Below are 22936 nucleotides of genomic sequence, written 5' to 3'. Positions count from 1 at the left end.
TGTAATTCAGAATAGTTTTCAAAAGAAGGCCATTAGAATTATATACAAGTCTGATTACCCTGAACAAGCTATTAATTAAATCACAAATTCTTCAATTCAAAGATTTGGTAGATTATCAGACAAATAATGTCTAACAGTAATTGATTTAACACATCACGATAAGTAGATTGAGTGTGGGCACTCTCAAGTTAACAGATATGATTATACTGCCTAATCTGTTACAGAGTATGTTGTTGCCAAGTAATGTAGAATAGATCCAAAGTAGTAATCCAGAATAGTTTTGAAGAGGCCATTAGAATAATAAACAAATCTGATTACCTTGAACATAATAACAAGCTAAGTGTTTAATATGTCCTATGAAGTCAAAATTGGGCACCATCATGTGGTGAAATTTGGAATTGCATCACATCCAATTTTGCCTGGGAACAAACAGATTAAATAAATCTTAGTTTTGAATAAGCCACTCCTTCTCAAACAAGTAAACTCTGCCCATTTCGCGCAGTAGATGTTCTGTTAATGTCTAGTATTTATACAAAGTCATAATTTAAATTGCTTTCAACCTTCATTCATCGGTTCAACCAACATTACTCGCTCTTATTAGCAACTTGTATTGATTTAACTAAGCGTTTAATACTTCCTATCAGGTCTCAAGGCAAGATTTGGCAAAATACAATTTCAGCAAATCCAATTTTGCCAGGGAACAAAAATAGATTAAATAAACTAAATAAGTCTTCTTCCCATTAAATGAATCAGAAAAGTCTGTCTTGTAACCAGTCCTCTTCAAACAAGTAAAGTCTGCCCATTTTGTGCCGTAGATTTTGTGTCTATGCCTAGTATTTAAACAAAATCATAATTTAAACGACTTCTTTCCTTCATTCACTTTGGAAATTTGGAATTGCAGCAAATCGAATTTTGCCAGGGAACAAAAATAGATCAATTAAACTAAATAAGTCTTCTTCCCATTAAATAAATTAAAAAAGTCTGTCTTGTAACCAGTCCTTTTCAAACAAGTAAAGTCTGCCCATTTTGTGCCGTCGATTTTGTGTTAATGCCTAGTATTTATACAAAATCATAATTTAAAGGACTTCATTCCTTCATTCACTTTGGAAATTTGGAATTGCAGCACATCAAATTTTGCCTGGGAAGAAAAGTAGATTAAATAAATTTAATAAGTCATACTACTTCCCATTAAATAAATTAAATACGTCTTACTTGTTCCCACTCCTTTTCAAAAAAGTAGTTTAAAACGAGGTCCCTTCACTCAACCTTTAACCCTATTTATTCACCTTCTAGGCTAAGTGTTAAAGGCTAAGTGTTAAAGGCTAAGTGTTAAAGGCTAAGTGTTAGAGGCTAAGTGCCAGAGGCTAGGCGCCAGAGGTGAGTTTTTGTGGGCTGAAGTTTTAGTGGGGTTAATGTGAATACAATCCAAAAGAATACAACAGAATACAATACAATAGAATATAATACATAGATTAAATTCAATAGCTCTTACTACTTCCCATTAAATAAATTAAATACGTCTTACTTGTTCCCAATCCTTTTCAAAAAAGTAGTTTAAAACGAGGGCCCTTCACTCAACCTTTAACCTCAACCCCGCACGTCACATTGTGTTGTATCTGTGAATGTTGGTTGTGGCCAAATGATAGTTTTCTTTCATTCGTTTAGGTTCCACGGTGTTTGTTGGCTATGTTTTCCACTGTCAGAAGGATGAGAATACAAAGTACAACGTTTGGACGTGGGCGAAGACGTCACCGGTGAGTCCTTCCTTCCTATTTATTTACCTTCTAGATGCTAGAGGCTAAGTGTTTGAGGCTAAGTGTTAGAGGCTAAGTGTTAAAGGCAACACAATACGAACAACACAACACAATACGAACAACTCAACACAATATGAACAACACAATATGAACAACACAACACAATACGAACAACACAACACATTCAAACAACACAACACAATACGAACAACACAACGATACTGCACTGAACAACACGATACCGCACTGAGAAACACGATACCGCACTGAACAACACGATACCGCACTGAACAACACCATGCCGCACTGAACACCATGCCACACTGAACAACACCATCCCGCACTGAACAACACCATGCCGCACTAAATAACACCATGCCGCACTGAACAACACCATGCCTCACTGAACGACACCATGCCGCACTGAAAGACACCATGCCGCACTGAACGACACCATGCCGCACTGAAAGACACCATCCCGCACTGAACACCATGCCGCACTGGACAACACCATCCTGCACTGAACAACACCATCCCGCACTGAACAACACCATGCCGCACTGAACAACATTATGCCGCACTGAACATTATGCCGCACTGAACAACACCATGCCGCACTGAACAACACCATGCCGCACTGAACAACATTATGCCGCACTGAACAACACCATGCCGCACTGAACAACACCATGCCACACTAAACAACACCATGCCGCACTGAACAACACCATGCCGCACTGAACAACATTATGCCGCACTGAACAACACCATGCCGCACTGAACAACACCATCCTGCACTGAACAACACCATTCCGCATTGAACACCATGCCGCACTGAACAACACCATCCCGCACTGAACAACACCATCCCGCACTGAACAACACCATGCCGCACTGAACAACATTATGCCGCACTGAACAACATTATGCCGCACTGAACAACACCATGCCGCACTGAACAACACCATGCCGCACGGAACAACACCATGCCGCACTGAACAACATTATAACGCACTGAACAACACCATCCCGCACTGAACAACACCATGCCGCACTAAACAACATTATGCCGCACTGAACAACATTATGCCGAAATGAACAACACCATGCCGCACTGAACAACACCATGCCGCACTGAACAACACCATGCCGCACTGAACAACACCATGCCGCACTGAACAACACGATCCCGCATTGAACACCATCCCGCACTGAACAACACCATGCCGCACTGGACAACACCATGCCGCACTGAACAACACCATGCCGCACTGAACAACACCATGCCGCACTGAACAACACCATTCCGCACTGAACAACACCATGCCGCACTGAACAACATTATGCTGCACTGAACAACACCATGCCGCACTGAACAACACCATGCCGCACTGAACAACATTATGCCGCACTGAACAACACCATGCCGCACTGAACAACACCATGCCGAACTGAACAACACCATGCCGCATTGAACAACACCATGCCGCACTGAACAACACCATCCTGCACTGAACAACACCATCCCGCACTGAACAACACCATGCCGCACTGAACAACACCATGCCGCACTGAACAACACCATGCCGCAATGAACAACATCATCCCGCACTGAACAACATTATGCCGCACTGAACAACATTATGCCGCACTGAACAACATTATGCCGCACTGAACAACATTATGCCGCACTGAACAACATTTTGCCGCACTGAACAACACCATGCCGCACTGAACAACACCATGCCGCACTGAACAACACCATGCCGCACTGAACAACACCATGCCGCACTGAACAACACGATCCCGCATTGAACAACACCATGCCGCACTGAACAACACCATCCTGCACTGAACAACACCATCCCGCACTGAACAACACCATGCCGCACTGAACAACATTATGCCGCACTGAACAACATTATGCCGCACTGAACAACACCATGCCGCACTGAACAACACCATGCCGCACTGAACAACACCATGCCGCAATGAACAACACCATCCCGCAATGAACAAAACCAAGCCGCACTGAACAACACCATGCCGCACTGAACAACACCATCCCGCACTGAACAACACCATGCCGCACTGAACAACACCATTCCGCACTGAACAATACCATGCCGCACTGAACAACATTACGCTGCACTGAACAACACCACGCCGCACTGAACAACACCATGCCGCACTGAACAACACCATGCCGCATTGAACAACACCATGCCGCATTGAACAACACCATGCCGCACTGAACAACACCATCCTGCACTGAACAACACCATGCCGCATTGAACAACACCATGCCGCACTGAACAACACCATCCTGCACTGAACAACACCATCCCGCACTGAACAACACCATCCCGCATTGAACAACACCATCCTGCACTGAACAACACCATGCCGCACTGAACAACACCATGCCGCACTGAACAACACCATTCCGCACTGAACAACACCATGCCCACTGAACAACACCATCCTGCACTGAACAACACCATCCCGCACTGAACAACACCATGCCGCATTGAAAAACACCATCCTGCACTGAACAACACCATCCTGCACTGAACAACACCATGCCACACTGAACAACACCATGCCGCACTGAACAACACCATGCCGCACTGAACAACACCATGCCGCACTGAACAACATTATGCCGCACTGAACAACACCATCCTGCACTGAACAACACCATCCCGCACTGAACAACACCATGCCGCACTGAACAACATTATGCCGCACTGAACAACATTATGCCGCACTGAACAACACCATGCCGCACTGAACAACACCATGCCGCACTGAACAACACCATGCCGCAATGAACAACACCATCCCGCAATGAACAAAACCAAGCCGCACTGAACAACACCATGCCGCACTGAACAACACCATCCCGCACTGAACAACACCATGCCGCACTGAACAACACCATTCCGCACTGAACAATACCATGCCGCACTGAACAACATTACGCTGCACTGAACAACACCACGCCGCACTGAACAACACCATGCCGCACTGAAAGACACCATGCCGCACTGAACGACACCATGCCGCACTGAAAGACACCATCCCGCACTGAACACCATGCCGCACTGAACAACACCATCCTGCACTGAACAACACCATCCCGCACTGAACAACACCATGCCGCACTGAACAACATTATGCCGCACTGAACATTATGCCGCACTGAACAACACCATGCCGCACTGAACAACACCATGCCGCACTGAACAACATTATGCCGCACTGAACAACACCATGCCGCACTGAACAACACCATGCCGCACTGAACAACACCATGCCGCACTGAACAACACCATGCCGCACTGAACAACATTATGCCGCACTGAACAACACCATGCCGCACTGAACAACACCATCCTGCACTGAACAACACCATTCCGCATTGAACACCATGCGGCATAATGTTGTCCAGTGCGCCATAATGTTGTTCAGTGCGGCATGGTGTTGTTTAGTGCGGGATGGTGTTGTTCAGTGCAGGATGGTGTTGTTCAGTGCGGCATGGTGTTGTTCAATGCGGCATGGTGTTGTTCAGTGCGGGATGGTGTTGTTCAGTGCGGCATGGTGTTGTTCAGTGCGGTATAATGTTGTTCAGTGCGGCATGGTGTTGTTCAGTGCGGCATGGTGTTGTTCAGTGCGGCATGGTGTTGTTCAGTGCGGAATGGTGTTGTTCAGTGCGGCATGGTGTTGTTCAGTGCGGGATGGTGTTGTTCAATGCGGGATCATGTTGTTCAGTGCGGGGTGGTGTTGTTCAGTGCAGGATGGTGTTGTTCAGTGCAGGATGGTGTTGTTCAGTGCGGCATGGTGTTGTTCAATGCAGGATCGTGTTGTTCAGTGCAGCATAATGTTGTTCAGTGCAGCATGGTGTTGTTCAGTGCGGCATGGTGTTGTTCAATGCGGCATGGTGTTGTTCAGTGCGGGATGGTGTTGTTCAGTGCGGCATGGTGTTTTTCAGTGCGGCATAATGTTGTTCAGTGCGGCATGGTGTTGTTCAGTGCGGCATGGTGTTGTTCAGTGCAGGATGGTGTTGTTCAGTGCGGCATGGTGTTGTTCAATGCAGGATCGTGTTGTTCAGTGCGGCATAATGTTGTTCAGTGCAGCATGGTGTTGTTCAGTGCGGCATGGTGTTGTTCAATGCGGCATGGTGTTGTTCACTGCGGGATGGTGTTGTTCAATGCGGGATCGTGTTGTTCAGTGCGGCATAATGTTGTTCAGTGCAGCATGGTGTTGTTCAGTGCGGCATGGTGTTGTTCAGTGCGACATAATGTTGTTTAGTGCGGCATAATGTTGTTCAGTGCGGCATAATGTTGTTCAGTGCGGCATGGTGTTCAGTGCGGCATGGTGTTGTTCAGTGCGGCATGGTGTTGTTCAGTGCAGGATGGTGTTGTTCAGTGCGCCATGGTGTTGTTTAATGCGGCATGGTGTTGTTCAGTGCGGGATGGTGTTGTTCAGTGCAGGATGGTGTTGTTCAGTGCGGCATGGTGTTGTTCAGTGTGGAATGGTGTTGTTCAGTGCGGCATGGTGTTGTTCAGTGCGGCATGGTGTTGTTCAGTGCAGGATGGTGTTGTTCAATGCGGGATCGTGTTGTTCAGTGCGGCATGGTGTTGTTCAGTGCGGCATGGTGTTGTTCAGTGCGGCATAATGTTGTTCAGTGCGGCATGGTGTTGTTCAGTGCGGCATGGTGTTGTTCAGTGCGGCATGGTGTTGTTCAGTGCGGCATGGTGTTGTTCAGTGCGGCATAATGTTGTCCAGTGCGCCATAATGTTGTTCAGTGCGGCATGGTGTTGTTTAGTGCGGGATGGTGTTGTTCAGTGCAGGATGGTGTTGTTCAGTGCGGCATGGTGTTGTTCAATGCGGCATGGTGTTGTTCAGTGCGGGATGGTGTTGTTCAGTGCGGCATGGTGTTGTTCAGTGCGGCATAATGTTGTTCAGTGCGGCATGGTGTTGTTCAGTGCGGCATGGTGTTGTTCAGTGCGGCATGGTGTTGTTCAGTGCGGCATGGTGTTGTTCAGTGCGGAATGGTGTTGTTCAGTGCGGCATGGTGTTGTTCAGTGCGGGATGGTGTTGTTCAATGCGGGATCGTGTTGTTCAGTGCGGCATGGTGTTGTTCAGTGCGGAATGGTGTTGTTCAGTGCGGCATGGTGTTGTTCAGTGCGGGATGGTGTTGTTCAATGCGGGATCGTGTTGTTCAGTGCGGGGTGGTGTTGTTCAGTGCAGGATGGTGTTGTTCAGTGCAGGATGGTGTTGTTCAGTGCGGCATGGTGTTGTTCAATGCAGGATCGTGTTGTTCAGTGCAGGATGGTGTTGTTCAGTGCAGGATGGTGTTGTTCAATGTGGCATGGTGTTGTTCAGTGCGGGATGGTGTTGTTCAGTGCAGGATGGTGTTGTTCAGTGCGGCATGGTGTTGTTCAGTGCGGAATGGTGTTGTTCAGTGCGGCATGGTGTTGTTCAGTGCGGCATGGTGTTGTTCAGTGCAGGATGGTGTTGTTCAATGCGGGATGGTGTTGTTCAGTGCGGGATGGTGTTGTTCAGTGCAGGATGGTGTTGTTCAGTGCGGCATGGTGTTGTTCAATGCGGCATGGTGTTGTTCAGTGCAGGATGGTGTTGTTCAGTGCGGCATGGTGTTGTTCAATGCGGCATGGTGTTGTTCAATGCGGCATGGTGTTGTTCAGTGCGGCATGGTGTTGTTCAGTGCGGCGTAATGTTGTTCAGTGCGGCGTAATGTTGTTCAGTGCGGCATGGTGTTGTTCAGTGCGGAATGGTGTTGTTCAGTGCGGCATGGTGTTGTTCAGTGCGGCATGGTGTTGTTCAGTGCGGCATGGTGTTGTTCAGTGCGGCATAATGTTGTTCAGTGCGGCATAATGTTGTTCAGTGCGGCATGGTGTTGTTCAGTGCGGGATGGTGTTGTTCAGTGCGGGATGGTGTTGTTCAGTGCGGCATGGTGTTCAATGCGGAATGGTGTTGTTCAGTGCAGGATGGTGTTGTTCAGTGCGGCATGGTGTTGTTCAGTGCGGCATAATGTTGTTCAGTGCGGCATGGTGTTGTTCAGTGCGGCATGGTGTTGTTCAGTGCGGCATGGTGTTGTTCAGTGCGGCATAATGTTGTTCAGTGCGGCATGGTGTTGTTCAGTGCGGCATGGTGTTGTTCAGTGCGGCATAATGTTCAGTGCGGCATAATGTTGTTCAGTGCGGCATGGTGTTGTTCAGTGCGGGATGGTGTTGTTCAGTGCGGCATGGTGTTGTTCAGTGCGGCATGGTGTTCAGTGCGGGATGGTGTCTTTCAGTGCGGCATGGTGTCGTTCAGTGCGGCATGGTGTCTTTCAGTGCGGCATGGTGTCGTTCAGTGAGGCATGGTGTTGTTCAGTGCGGCATGGTGTTGTTTAGTGCGGCATGGTGTTGTTCAGTGCGGGATGGTGTTGTTCAGTGTGGCATGGTGTTCAGTGCGGCATGGTGTTGTTCAGTGCGGTATCGTGTTGTTCAGTGCGGTATCGTGTTTCTCAGTGCGGTATCGTGTTGTTCAGTGCAGTATCGTTGTGTTGTTCGTATTGTGTTTAACACTTAGCCTCTAACACTTAGCCTCTAACACTTAGCCTCTAGCATCTAGAAGGTAAATAAATAGGAAGGAAGGACTCACCGGTGACGCCTTCGCCCACGTCCAAGCGTTGTACTTTGTATTTTCATCCTTCTGACAGTGGAAAACATAGCCAACAAACACCGTGGAACCTAAACGAATGAAAGAAAACTATCATTTGGCCACAACCAACATTCACAGATACAACACAATGTGACGTGCGGGGTTGAGGTTAAAGGTTGAGTGAAGGGCCCTCGTTTTAAACTACTTTTTTGAAAAGGATTGGGAACAAGTAAGACGTATTTAATTTATTTAATGGGAAGTAGTAAGAGCTATTGAATTTAATCTATGTATTATATTCTATTGTATTGTATTCTGTTGTATTCTTTTGGATTGTATTCACACTAACCCCACTAAAACTTCAGCCCACAAAAACTCGCCTCTGGCGCCTAGCCTCTGGCACTTAGCCTCTAACACTTAGCCTTTAACACTTAGCCTTTAACACTTAGCCTTTAACACTTAGCCTAGAAGGTGAATAAATAGGGTTAAAGGTTGAGTGAAGGGACCTCGTTTTAAACTACTTTTTTGTAAAGGAGTGGGAACAAGTAAGACGTATTTAATTTATTTAATGGGAAGTAGTAAGACTTATTAAATTTATTTAATCTACTTTTCTTCCCAGGCGAAATTTGATGTGCTGCAATTCCAAATTTCCAAAGTGAATGAAGGAATGAAGTCCTTTAAATTATGATTTTGTATAAATACTAGGCATTAACACAAAATCGACGGCACAAAATGGGCAGACTTTACTTGTTTGAAAAGGACTGGTTACAAGACAGACTTTTTTAATTTATTTAATGGGAAGAAGACTTATTTAGTTTAATTGATCTATTTTTGTTCCCTGGCAAAATTCGATTTGCTGCAATTCCAAATTTCCAAAGTGAATGAAGGAAAGAAGTCGTTTAAATTATGATTTTGTTTAAATACTAGGCATAGATACAAAATCTACGGCACAAAATGGGCAGACTTTACTTGTTTGAAGAGGACTGGTTACAAGACAGACTTTTCTGATTTATTTAATGGGAAGAAGACTTATTTAGTTTATTTAATCTATTTTTGTTCCCTGGCAAAATTGGATTTGCTGAAATTGTATTTTGCCAAATCTTGCCTTGAGACCTGATAGGAAGTATTAAACGCTTAGTTAAATCAATACAAGTTGGTAATAAGAGCGAGTAATGTTGGTTGAACCGATGAATGAAGGTTGAAAGCAATTTAAATTATGACTTTGTATAAATACTAGATATTAACAGAACATCTACTGCGCGAAATGGGCAGAGTTTACTTGTTTGAGAAGGAGTGGCTTATTCAAAACTAAGATTTATTTAATCTGTTTGTTCCCAGGCAAAATTGGATGTGATGCAATTCCAAATTTCACCACATGATGGTGCCCAATTTTGACTTCATAGGACATATTAAACACTTAGCTTGTTATTATGTTCAAGGTAATCAGATTTGTTTATTATTCTAATGGCCTCTTCATAACTATTCTGGATTACTACTTTGGATCTATTCTACATTACTTGGCAACAACATACTCTGTAACAGATTAGGCAGTATAATCATATCTGTTAACTTGAGAGTGCCCACACTCAATCTACTTATCGTGATGTGTTAAATCAATTACTGTTAGACATTATTTGTCTGATAATCTACCAAATCTTTGAATTGAAGAATTTGTGATTTAATTAATAGCTTGTTGTTATGTTAAGGGTAATCAGACTTGTATATAATTCTAATGGCCTTCTTTTGAAAACTATTCTGAATTACAACTTTGGATCTTATATTACTTTGCAACAATCTACTCCGTGACAGATTAGGCAGTATAATCACATATGTTAACTTCAGTGCCCACACTGTATTTATTTATGGTTATTTGTTAAATCAAGTACTGTTAGACATGAAATAGGAAGTGTTTAACATAAATGTTATGGCTACTCACCATTGTAGCTCGCTCCTGGTCAATGATACGAGCCTCTTCTTGCAGTGGAAAACTTGCAGCCAACAAACACCGTGGAACCTAAAGGAATGAAATTAAACATTAACATTTCGCCTCGACCAATTTTCACACGTACAACGCAACGCGGCTACACTTCTGCTATTACAAACGTAGATCTCCTTAAACACAATGAGTGTTACTTACCGTGTACGCTCTAGACGGTCCAGTTGCAAGCAGAAAATAAAGATATTTCTGTTGATAATCGTCGCTGCTCAGTGGCTCACGGCCATCGCGCCAACAGATTTGAATTTTGGCGGAGGTTCGGGCAATTACGTCATATCCGCGGCATTTGACTGCGACGTAATACCCGCTTATCTGAAACGGCAGTTAAAAGTAGAGTTACATCAAGTTTTCTTGGAACCTAAACGAATGAAAGAAAACTATCATTTGGCCACAACCAACATTCACAGATACAACACAACGTGCGGGGTTGAGGTTAAAGATTGAGTGAAGGGCCCTCGTTTTAAACTACTGTTTTGAAAAGGAGTGGGAACAAGTAAGACGTATTTAATTTATTTAATGGGAAGTAGTAAGACTTATTAAATTTATTTAATCTACTTTTCTTCCCAGGCAAAATTTGATGTGCTGCAATTCCAAATTTCCAAAGTGAATGAAGGAATGAAGTCCTTTAAATTATGATTTTGTATAAATACTAGGCATTAACACAAAATCGACGGCACAAAATGGGCAGACTTTACTTGTTTGAAAAGGACTGGTTACAAGACAGACTTTTTTAATTTATTTAATGGGAAGAAGACTTATTTAGTTTAATTGATCTATTTTTGTTCCCTGCCAAAATTCGATTTGCTGCAATTCCAAATTTCCAAAGTGAATGAAGGAAAGAAGTCGTTTAAATTATGATTTTGTTTAAATACTAGGCATAGACACAAAATCTACGGCACAAAATGGGCAGACTTTACTTGTTTGAAGAGGACTGGTTACAAGACAGACTTTTCTGATTTATTTAATGGGAAGAGGACTTATTTAGTTTATTTAATCTATTTTTGTTCCCTGGCAAAATTGGATTTGCTGAAATTGTATTTTGCCAAATCTCGATTTGAGACCTGATAGGAAGTATTAAACGCTTAGTTAAATCAATACAAGTTGGTAATAAGAGCGAGTAATGTTGGTTGAACCGATGAATGAAGGTTGAAAGCAATTTAAATTATGACTTTGTATAAATACTAGATATTAACAGAACATCTACTGCGCAAAATGGGCAGAGTTTACTTGTTTGAGAAGGAGTGGCTTATTCAAAACTAAGATTTATGTAATCTGTTTGTTCCCAGGCAAAATTGGATGTGATGCAATTCCAAATTTCACCACATGATGGTGCCCAATTTTGACTTCATAGGACATATTAAACACTTAGCTTGTTATTATGTTCAAGGTAATCAGATTTGTTTATCATTCTAATGGCCTCTTCAAAACTATTCTGGATTACTACTTTGGATCTATTCTACATTACTTGGCAACAACATACTCTGTAACAGATTAGGCAGTATAATCACATATGTTAACTTGAGAGTGCCCACACTCAATCTACTTATCGTGATGTGTTAAATCAATTACTGTTAGACATTATTTGTCTGATAATCTACCAAATCTTTGAATTGAAGAATCTGTGATTTAATTAATAGCTTGTTCAGGGTAATCAGACTTGTATATAATTCTAATGGCCTTCTTTTGAAAACTATTCTGAATTACAACTTTGGATCTTATATTACTTTGCAACAATCTACTCGGTGACAGATTAGGCAGTATAATCACATATGTTAACTTCAGTGCCCACACTGTATTTATTTATGGTTATTTGTTAAATCAAGTACTGTTAGACATGAAATAGGAAGTGTTTAACATAAATGTTATGGCTACTCACCATTGTAGCTCGCTCCTGGTCAATGATATGAGCCTCTTCTTGCAGTGGAAAACTTGCAGCCAACAAACACCGTGGAACCTAAAGGAATGAAATTAAACATTAACATTTCGCCCGGACCAACATTCACACGTACAACGCAACGCGGCTACACTTCTGCTATTACAAACGTAAATCTCCTTAAACACAACGAGTGTTACTTACCGTGTACGCTCTAGGCAAAATTGGATGTGATGCAATTCCAAATCTATCTGAAACGGCAGTTAAAAGTAGAGTTACATCAAGTTTTCTTTTTTAATCAACACAATCATTTACAACCGTTGACCAGAAAGAATCGTCGAAATTCGACGTCCCCCACAAACGCCACGCTCACTCGCTTTTCAGGGCAACAAAAGTACTTCTTTTCAAAAACGATGAGTTGTACTTACCGTGTACGCTCTGGACGGTCCAGTTGCAAGCAGAAAATAAAAATATTTCTCTTGTTAGTCGTATGTTACCATCCGCTGTGTCTTTGTCAACATCGCCGCCATTTTCCTACTTCCTGCTGCGAGCCACGCCCACGGATTTAAATTTGGGCGGAAGCTCTTTCCATTGGCGTCGTTTTCGCGTATAGCAAATCCGATTGGTTGGGAAGGGGGCACGGTTATGCAGCCGAGGGGTCCTGTGATCGGTGGGATGTAAAGTAGGCGTCGACGTCACGTCCGCGTCACGTGACCACGACGTGGCAGACGTCATATAGCAACCGCTGTTTTGTTTAGTAGACTTACAGTTGTTATGCATTGACATAATGGCGCACACACCAAATAGATTTAAATAAATTAAATAATTCTTCTGCCCACTCTCTTTTAAACAAGTTAACTCTCCCCGCGGATTTGAATTCCGGCGAAAGTTACGCCCATCGACGTCACGTATGTCACGTGACCACGACGTGGCAGATGTCATATAGCAACCGCTGTTTTGTTTAGTAGATTTACAGTTGTTATGCATTGGCATAATGGTGTGCACTCAAAATAGATTTAAATAAATTAAATATTTCTTCTGCCTACTCCCTTTTAAACAAGTTAACTCTGCCCACATCCATTGACGTCTTGTCTGCGTCACGTGACCACGACGTAGCGACGTCATATAGTAACCGCTGTTTTGACCAGTAGACTTAGTTATTATGCGTTGACATAATGGCGCACTGGTTAGCATGGCCACCTCTTAAGCATGATGATGCGGGTTCGACGCCTGATCAATGTTAGCATGGAGTGAGCTGAAGTGCATGGCGCTGAAGATTTGAATCTTTGAAATGCGCTGAGGTCTGACATATCAGGCAGAATGGTTTGCCATCACGTTCAACAAAAAATAGAAACTTTCCCACTCTGATTAAAACGTCCTGTGTTCATCTACGTATTTTCGTTTTGCTGTGCATCTTTTCCCTGCCATTTCGAGAGCCCAATTGACACTCATAGTTTAAAGAAATGTGTTTGCCCATCCTACTTTGTGGAATTTCACCACATGCGCTTTTGACCAAAATACCAAATTGAACTCAAGTGAAGCCAACACGCACAACCCCCCCCCCCCCCCCCCCCCCCACACACACACACAAATGTTGATATGAACATAAAAGAGCCGCATGCGGTTCGGGAGTTGCGGCTTGGCCAAACCTGTACTATACAACTTTATTTGTATAAAATTTTCACAACAGCTGTCACACAAACAAAGCAGGAAAAACCGAAGACGTGCGTGTTCCGCCCACGCTGGATTTATTTGCACCTTTGAAAAGACACCGTATTGCCGCAGATGTGGCAAAGAGTACTTTTGGGCATCTGAGACGGAAGGATGTCCAAAGCATCACGTCACCTGCTCTGGTAGGCATGGTGGTGGGACGTTGAGGTCAACCGCTTTGGGGTTGGCTGAATCTTTGATCGCAGGATGCCACACACTTGAAGACAGAAGCAGAAAAGCAGAGCTAAATGCAAAATGTACTCACCGGTGACTCCAATTTTTTTCCCCCCTGAAGAAACAGCTGCACGGGTGGCCCCGGCTGGCCAGTGGGACTCTTGTTATTCTGACCCTTTTTAGTGCGCGTTTGGGGCAACAACCGTTTTTTGTGGCGCTCTCTTCTGGTTCAAAAGTGCCCTGCATGTGAATTTGCTTTTCCTGCCTTCTGATTGGATGAGCGCCGGTGTGACGCGGTGCCTCTGTCACCGTGGCGGGGGGTATACGTTGGCATCGGAGCGTCTGCCAACGTCTGAGACCGGCTGGCAGTGTATCGGAGGTGTCGAGTGCGGTGCCGCTGGAGCTCACTCACCAGCTGGTGTTAGGGCCACAGAATGAAGGCCAAGGAGAAGAATAGAAAGAGAAACAGAAACTTCTCCTCCAATTGTTTGATTTGTCTCTTCTGAGCTTCGATGAATTCTTTCAGCTCTTTGTTCCTCTAGGACGGACAAATGGAAAGTGGCATTCAAAAGCCAGTAAGCGTGCAAGTAAGTGCCGGGCTGGCTTTGGGCCCTTACCTGTTGCGCGCTGTGCAGCAGATCCATTCTCTCTTGGAGGATGCAAGCGTCGCGCTCCCTCAACTCGCACATCAGGGCTCGCTTCCATTGGTCCACGGCGCTCCTAAGCTCTTCTCTCTGATCCGCCGTCAGCACGTCATTCACGCCAGCGTGGCTGGCTTTTTCGCCGTCCGTGGCGGGGCAGTCCCGCTGCGGTAGCGCCTCGTACAACATGGCCTCCAGCTCCAGGATCCTCTGGGCCGCAATCCTCGTCCATCAGTGGTCCGGCGGGAGATTTGAGGGCGGCTTACCTTATGAGCCTGGTCCATGGAACACTTCCTGAAGTCCAACTCTTCATCCAGGTAGCCCTTCTGCTTGCAGAACATATCCTAGCACAGCTCAAGGTCAGAATTGTTGGGGCACATTGCCGGAGTTCCCCTTGGCTGATGTCGCGTGTCTGTCTACCTTCTCACTTTCAATGTCCAACATCTTCTGTTGAAGTGCTGACTTGGTCACTTTGATGTATTCTAACCACTGAGGAAAGGCTGCTGTCACATAAGCAGAATGCGAGAGCGTGCGTGGACGTGCGCGTTACCTTCTCGGCTAGGGTGAGAAGGGTCCTGGCGTGAATCACGACCACCTGCTCCTCGTTGGTGAGATTCTGCAAGAGCCCAAAGGCACAGCGTCAACAAGCTTCTTTCAGCGCAAAGCCTTCCAAAAGTCACATTTGAGCCGCCGAGTCTCGTGGAGTGCGAACATAAGGAGTTCGACATACACTTACGGCGTTATAGCCCAGGATGTCCAGCTTCTTCATCAGATCACTGATGACGATGTCCGGGGGAAAGGCGCAAGGAGCAATGTAAGGTGTTCTGGGACCTCGGGTTAAGGTTAGGGTTGCGAGGGACGCCTTACGTACGCTCACGCCCTCGGCCTCGCAGTAGATCTGCAAAGGGCTGAGGCCGTCTGGGAAACGGACTTGCAGAAACTTCAAGACGGGGGAGCGCCACTCCCTCTCCTGAAAGGCAGAGGCATGCATCCGTCCGTCCGTCCGTCCGTCCGTCACATCTCTGGCCTCAACACGCTTGTGCGAGTCTTCCCACCTCCAGCTCCAGGATGCGGAACTCAAGCAGTTCGTTTTGGTCTCGGATATCCTGGATGTGCTCTTTCAGACGCGCTTCTTCCGCCTCCATCCGCCTGACCTGAAAAGACAGTCAGACCTCATCTGCGGGGCTTCCCGACAGGTGTGACGCCAAGCGACTCCGCCCAGCGCCTTTCTTTCCGTCACCTTTTCGGCCAACTGCTGATTGCTCTGACGCAGCAGCTGCTTCTCCTCCACCCACTTGACATTCTAGAAGAGACAAACGCGTGGACAGCTTTGGAATGTTGTGTCATTTTCATCCACAAATTCTTTGGTTGACTGGAAAATGACATTTGCTTTTCTCCGCATTTTCCCAGCCACGTTCGGGGGGGGGGGGGGGGGGGGGGGGTTGGTCCAGTAATGCCAGACGGATGAGTGACTGAAGAATGTAGCTATTTTGTCTGAGAAAAAGGTGTGCTCATTGATGAGCTTACCTGTCCTTGTTGCTTCAGCGCTGACTCCAGATCTGCTACTCTGCTTTGATAGTGACCCATTTCTACCATCAGCTTTTCTCTGGTCTGAAAGGAGGAGGAGGGAGGCTCCTCCTCCTCCTTTCAGACCAGAGAACACCCGAGGCTGGGTGAGAACGGGGAGGCTGCGACCCGGCCGGGGGTTGCGGGAAGGGGCGCCACCTTGATCTCCTTCTCGGCGTCGTAGTCCCCTTTCGCTGGTCTGGGCTAGCAGAGCGTAGGCTCGTTGCAGTGCTTGATATTCTTGCGTCAGCTGGCGGTAGCGAAGCTCCGCCTCTTCATGCACACACCAATGCAACACAGCACTAGTACCAGAATCAGTCAGACCGGCGACAAAGCACCCGCGACGCAAAGACGAGTCCGATTCCAGGCTGAAGAGGAATGTTTGGTGCCAATACGCTGGCAGAAATGGCGGGCTACCTCTTCGGGTTCCGTGTCGGGGGTTCTGTCGGTGTGAAAAGACAAGGACGATCCGTCCGAGTCCACCAACACGTCTTCGTCGTAGCCGTAAAATGTTTCGATGACCTGCGGGCGCGGAAGCAAACATCTCTCTGAACAAACTGAAGCGACACCTCACGATGAATCGACGAGAGGAACGATAGCGAGAAAAAGGCCATTTCATCTTGCGCAACACCAAGCAGCCGCAAACAAACAGACTCACCTTGCAGGACCTCACGCTTTGTTCCTCCTCAGAGATTCTCGACGTCGGTATCGTAGCAGCAAATCTCTCTCCTGTCGACACAAATAATCCGCCTTTGAGATTCTTTGGATGCAAAGGGAACGAACGGCTCCGGCGCAGAAACAAACGCGACTCACAATGACATTTCTGACATGAGCTCCTGTCTCCAGAGCCTGAAAAACACGTCACCGGCGATGATTGGAGGGACGCTCGTCTTTTCCAAAAGTGACAACTACAGGGTGTGTCAGGGTTTTCCAGATTATCTTTATCGTATCATTGTGTTGCTTTGACTTTGACTGCGACCTGTAATAATTAATATTATTTATCCCTTATTTATCCCTATCGCTTATCCCTTCCTACACAAAGTCGTAAAACACCCCTTGCTATGTTTTGACTAGAGGTCAAGGGCTTCCTCTATTCAATCCACTCTTACACCCACCCTGTTTCTCTTAATTAAAATGCTCGTGCAGGAGCCGAGAGTCAGACTTCATTCGTACAACGGATGGACTCTCCACCTGCAGGTGTCCAAAAGAACTTACTTGTCTCCCGTGTGGTTCTTGCAAAATAAGTTGGAGCGAGCGCAACTCTAACAGGGTGCATTTTGCCACTAGCTGCCTACGGACAATGACGTCGCGCTCGCGGCTCATGGTTGACGGGCTGAGCAGCCGGGCAAGTCCGTCGTTTTCAGCGCACAGCGAGTGGCAAAGGCGCTGACAAAACGGGAGCTTTGAGCTGCTGAAAACGGCAAAACAAGTCTAAAGCGTGTTCAAACGCGTGCGCACAATGCTCCTGCTTGAAAGGTCGGAATTTAAGGGGCCAATTTTTTGGATGGCGGCCGCCGGCCAAGCTTTGGACGGAAAAGGTTTCCTGGCGACAGCGAGCGAGCGCGGCGCTGCCGTACGTGCACCGAGTCGCCTGCCTGAAGACCTTGGACAAGTCGTCGATGATGTGCCGCTGCTCCACAACTTGAAGGAACTCCATTTCACCGTCCTGCTGGCCGCAACCGCGGTCCAGGTCATTGAGCGAACTAGGCCTTCTCTGTGGAACACAAATGCAGTGGACTCTGTTGGCACGCCGCCGTTGTCCGCGTCGACTTACCAAGCTTGCCATCTCCTCGTTCTCCTGGGTGACAAAGCGCACTTTGTTTTCAAGGCGACACAGCACCAGCGAGAGTTCTTCATTCTTCCTGCTCAGGCGTTTGTTTTTGTACAGGAGTGGCAGAAACTGGCTTTCTGTTTCTCTCAGTCGCTTTAGCTGCAAGCATGAAGTGCGGGATGTGAAAGACGCACAACACGCGGGCCAGAACGTATCCATTCCTTTTGCATCGGTTTGAACGGAATCGTGGCTTTGGCTCCCAATAAAAGACATCTACCAGGCAACCGACTCGCCGCGCCGCTCAACTAATAAGCAAGCGCAATGGGTGCCTCGCTGGATGGCGCGCATCAAACGTAGCGCAAACCTTCAAGCGTGCCGTCAATAAATTACCAGTTCATTGCGCTCTTCAGAAAGCAGGGCGTTTCGATCCTCCAGTTTCCTGATGACTGCGCTGAGCTCAGCGATTTTCAGATGAAACCGTCGCGTGTCCCGATCCTCCTGAGACTGAAAACGCCCCGCAACACACACACACAAGCACTCGTTCAAAGTTCAAAACTGTTTTTGTGCTACCTTCCTCCAGCAACGAACTAAGTCATGCGTACTGCAAGTGTGTGATGAGGTGGCTTACGCAATGAAGAGGATTGCTAGTAGCGGCGTTGACCCCACTTCCAGGGTAGTTTAGGCCCGCCCTTTGGGAATCCCTCAGGGCAGCGATCTGCTGCTCGGCAGCCTGAGTCTGCAGCTGAAGGCGGTGGACGTGGCCGGCCCCAGGGCTTCATCCAAAACACTAACCGCTCTGTCTTTCAGCTTGATCTCATCCGTCTGGATGTACAAACGGGGAGCGCTCAGGCAGGCGGGCAAACTCATTTGCCAGAATTGTGACAAAAACAAAGAGAGCAACCGGCCAATTTTTTTCTTGAATCGACTAGAACACCTTTGCTGTGACAAAAGCGAAGTGAGCAACCGGACATTTTCTTCTTGTGAAATAGAATAGAATAGAATGCCTTAGGTGTCATTGCACTGCAGGTATACAACGAAATTGGGAACATAGCCACGCACCGCGCATCTGATCAGTCCTACCAGTCGGCGGATCTCCCTCTCGCAGTCTCTCTTGGTTCGGCTCAGCTCCTCCCGATGCTGGTGATGAGCCGATCGGAGCTCGGCCGCTCGGGACTGCCAGGCCTGCTGGGCCGCTGCCAGGGCTTCTTCCGCGCTCCTGGTGGAGGCGACACCGCTCGGTCTCCCGACACCGCCGCGTCTCCTCCACCTCCGCCAGCAAAGCGCCCCCCCTCCTCACCTGAGCAGACATTGCGCCACACCGGGCCGTTGAGACCGCAACGGAGCGCCGCGACGCTTACTGGGGACAAGCTACACAATACGGTAGCGGCCGCATCGAAGCCCGACGTGGCGTGCGGATAGTCAGACACGGATAGAGCGGATCACCTTGTCCATGGAGCCGTCCCTCAGGCTGAGGACCAAGGCATTCAGTCGCTGGATCTCTCCATCTTTGATTTTGATCACTCTCATCAGCTCCATTTCATGCTGCCGCAGTAATGTCTCCCTGGTAATGGCTAACTCTTTCTGCTTCTCCTCATGGAGTTTGCTTTTGAGTTCCGTCATGGCGGCGGTGGCACGGTGGTGCTCCGCCCGCAGGTCCTGACTTCTCTCTCTCTCCAGACAGCTGACCTGACATGACTTAGACTTAGACAAACTTTATTGTCATCTTGTCTGCACATGGTGCATACAAAACGAAATTCCGTTGCATACGTCTTACAACAAAGTAGTGATATTGCAGTTGAATAGAAGTAACATATCCTATGAAAATATATATATATACATATATACTATATATATATATATATATATATATTAAAAATAAGTATAAAGTGCAGCAGTGATAATTATGCAATAGTGCAAGTAGGCAAAACAGTATTCAAGAGTGTGCAGAGGAATGCTAAACCATGTATTAAACTTCTATTTAAAGGGTTTATACAAGTTCAGTAAAGTTGGTAGTGCGAGATAGTGCAAGATAGAGGTCCGTAGTGTCATAAAGTACAGTTCTGTGAATGTGTGATGCAGAGTTCAGTTTAGAGCTCAACAGTTCTAGTGTTCAACAGTCTGATGACAGCAGGGAAAAAGCTGTTGCAGAACCTGGTGGACCTGCAGCGGATGCTGCAAACCTCTTCCCAGAGGGCAGCAGGGAGAACAGTCCATGGTGGGGGTGTGATGGGTCATTGATGATGTTACGGGCACGGGACATGCAGCGCTGAGATGAAATGTCCTGAATGGAGGGAAGAGGAGCCCCTATGATCCTCTCTGCTGTCCTCACCACTCTCCTCACGTTCTTCCAATCGGAGGCGGTGCAGCCTCCACACCACACAGAGAGACAGCTTGTCAGAATGCTCTCTATGGTGCTCCTGTAGAACGTCCTCATGATGGGTGGGGGCAGGTGGGCTCTCCTCATCCTCCGCAGGAAGTACAAGCGCTTCTGTGCCCTCTTGACCAGTGCCGTAGTGTTCATAGTCCAGGTGAGGTCTTCTGTGATGTGGACCCCCAGGAATTTGGTGGTGCTGACCACCTCCACAGCTGAGCTGTTGATGATCAGTGGAGCGTGGTGAGGCTGTTTTTTCCTGAAGTCGACGATGATCTCCTTCATCTTCTCCTCATTCAGGATCAGGCTGTTTTCTCTGCACCAGCCCACCAGCTGCTCCACCTCCTCTCTGTAGTCCAGGTCGTTGTTGTCTCTGATGAGCCCCACCACCGTTGTGTCGTCTGCTGACTTCACGATGTGATTGGTGGTGAACCTGAGGACGCAGTCGTGTGTCATCAGGGTGCACAGCAGGGGGCTCAGGACGCAGCCCTGAAGGGAGCCTGTGCTGAGGGTGATGACATCAGAGGTGTTCTGTCCGACCCGGACTGACTGAGGTCTGTTGGTGAGGAAGTCTAGCAGCCAGTTGCGAAGGGGGGTGTTGAAGCCCAGGTGTTCCAATTTTCCTACCAGATGCTGTGGGATGATGGTGTTAAACGCTGAGCTGAAGTCCAGGAACAGCCTCCGCACATGGGTGTTCTTCTCCTCCAGGTGAGCCAGGCTCAGGTGAAGAACGGAGGAGATGGCGTCCTGAGTGGAGCGGTTTTGCCGGTCGGCAAACTGGAACGGGTCAAATAATAGGGGGAGTCTGGAAACGATGTGACCTTTAAGCAGCCTTTCGAAGCACTTCATCATAACCGGAGTCAGTGCAACAGGCCGGTAATCATTAAATGAGGTGATTTGAGGTTTCTTCGGCACCGGAATGATGGAGGCAGTCTTAAAGCACGCCGGCACTGTGGCTTGGCCCAGCGAGGTGTTAAAAATGTCTGTGATGACCCCAGCCAGATGACTTGCACATTCCCTGAACACACGCCCAGGAATGTTGTCGGGGCCAGGGGCCTTACAGGGGTTGACTCTCCTCAGGGTCTTCAACACATCGGCGGAGTCAAGGCAGAGTACCTCCTCTTCCTGATGGGGGACAGTTTTAACTGCTGGAGTGCCGTTTAGTGCCTCGAACCTCCCAAAGAAGTTATTTAGACCATTTAGAAAGTCAGCATCAACTACACCCACCGGGGGGGGGGGAGGGTGAGTTGTAGTCTGTAATCGCCCGTATGCCTTGCCACATACTCCTGATGTTTTTGACGTCGTGGAAACGATCCTGAAATTTTCGACTGCGGTCTCGCTTCGCTATCCTGATGGCACGGTTCAAGTTGGCTCTCGCTGTCCTCAGTGTCTCCTTGTCGCCAGACTTGAAGGCAGAGTTCCGCGCTCGTAGCGTTTGACGTACCTCCTCAGTCATCCAGGGTCGTTGGTTGCCCCGGGTGATGATATTCTTAGTGGTGCTGACGTCCTCGGTGCATTTGTTGATGTAGGCTGACACAGTCATGGCACACGCATGTCTAATCTACATCGGGAAAACTGGGAGGGAGGGAGGCAGGCAGGGAGGCAGGCAGGGAGGCAGGCAGGGAGGCAGGCAGTGTCTGTCTGTTGAGGTTTTCACCTTGTTCTTCTCCTGCTGAAGTTCTAACTGGACGTCCATCAGTTTGGTTCTCAGCTCGTCATTGGCGGCCTGAAGGGCGTCCGTTCGCTCCGCCTTGGCCCGCCCTGCCGGAGCTCGTTTGGACATCTCTTACTCGAGTCTCGCCCGGTCGTCAGTCAGAGATCACAACATTTGTACCTGGAGAGCACAAACGCAGCGCTGTTTTCCACTGGCTTCGAACTCAACTTCAATCGCTACCGTAACTTACAACATCATAAACATAGAACTAGCTTGACTTATTCATTGAATAAATGCATTTGGTTCTTCAAAACTGCATCACGCAACATAGCGTGACCGAGACGGCCGTTATCCACCTGCGTGAAGTTATTTGGTGAAATGAATGAGATGTTTAAGACACCATCGTTCTGTCTCTATGTAGATGAAGGGAAATAATCGATTGCTGAAGGTCCAAAGGTGTTGTGATAAACAAATAAACATATTAGTGATTAGTGACATATTTGTGATAAACATATTAGGCAGGATAATCACATATGTTAACGTGACTGCCCACACTGTATTTATTTATGGTTATTTGTTAAATCGAGTACTGTTAGACATGAAATAGGAAGTGTTTAACATAAATGGAAGACGAAAGGGGTACTCACCATTGTAGCTCTTGCTGGTCAATGATACGAGCCTCTTCTTGCAGTGGAAAACATACAGCCAACAAACACCGTGGAACCTAAAGGAATGAAATTAAACATTAACATTTAGC

At 47.0% G+C, this 22936-nt stretch overlaps 1 protein-coding gene and 1 long non-coding RNA gene across 2 annotated transcripts; both read right to left on the bottom strand.

The window, feature by feature from the left end:
* Window positions 1-8426: 8426 nt before the first annotated feature.
* LOC148383110 (uncharacterized) lies at window positions 8427-13298 on the bottom strand. Its single transcript, XR_015853544.1, has 6 exons — window positions 12721-13298; window positions 12497-12539; window positions 12296-12373; window positions 10561-10731; window positions 10360-10437; window positions 8427-8515 (listed from the first exon to the last, which is right to left on the bottom strand). It is a non-coding gene; the product is annotated as an uncharacterized LOC148383110 (long non-coding RNA).
* A 974-nt stretch (window positions 13299-14272) lies between these two features.
* On the bottom strand, window positions 14273-16902 carry LOC148383109 (janus kinase and microtubule-interacting protein 3-like). Its single transcript, XM_088358162.1, has 11 exons — window positions 16801-16902; window positions 16543-16656; window positions 16345-16387; window positions 16058-16120; window positions 15873-15971; window positions 15554-15787; window positions 15368-15433; window positions 15238-15306; window positions 15084-15161; window positions 14794-15027; window positions 14273-14714 (listed from the first exon to the last, which is right to left on the bottom strand). The coding sequence occupies exons 5-11, from the start codon at window positions 15960-15962 to the stop codon at window positions 14598-14600; spliced, it is 888 nt and encodes a 295-aa protein (XP_088214288.1). The 5' UTR covers window positions 15963-15971; window positions 16058-16120; window positions 16345-16387; window positions 16543-16656; window positions 16801-16902; the 3' UTR covers window positions 14273-14597.
* Window positions 16903-22936: the final 6034 nt, after the last annotated feature.

The sequence above is a fragment of the Syngnathus floridae genome, chromosome 17 (genome assembly GCF_059516105.1).
Source record: "Syngnathus floridae isolate MCC-2025c chromosome 17, RoL_Sflo_1.0, whole genome shotgun sequence".
Taxonomy (NCBI): Eukaryota; Metazoa; Chordata; class Actinopteri; order Syngnathiformes; family Syngnathidae; genus Syngnathus; species Syngnathus floridae.
Note: the sequence above shows the minus strand (reverse complement) of the source record. Positions and strands in the feature narration are given on the sequence as shown.

Bases quoted from the DNA above. Each gene is read 5' to 3' on its own strand.
- LOC148383109 (XM_088358162.1), bottom strand. From the start codon at position 15,962: ATGGAGGCGGAAGAAGCGCGTCTGAAAGAGCACATCCAGGATATCCGA. The intron at 15,307-15,367 runs GTAACGCGCACG...GCCTTTCCTCAG, and splicing joins TTCTCACCCTAGCCGAGAAG to TGGTTAGAATACATCAAAGT. The intron at 15,162-15,237 runs GTAGACAGACAC...GAGCTGTGCTAG, and splicing joins TGGACATTGAAAGTGAGAAG to GATATGTTCTGCAAGCAGAA.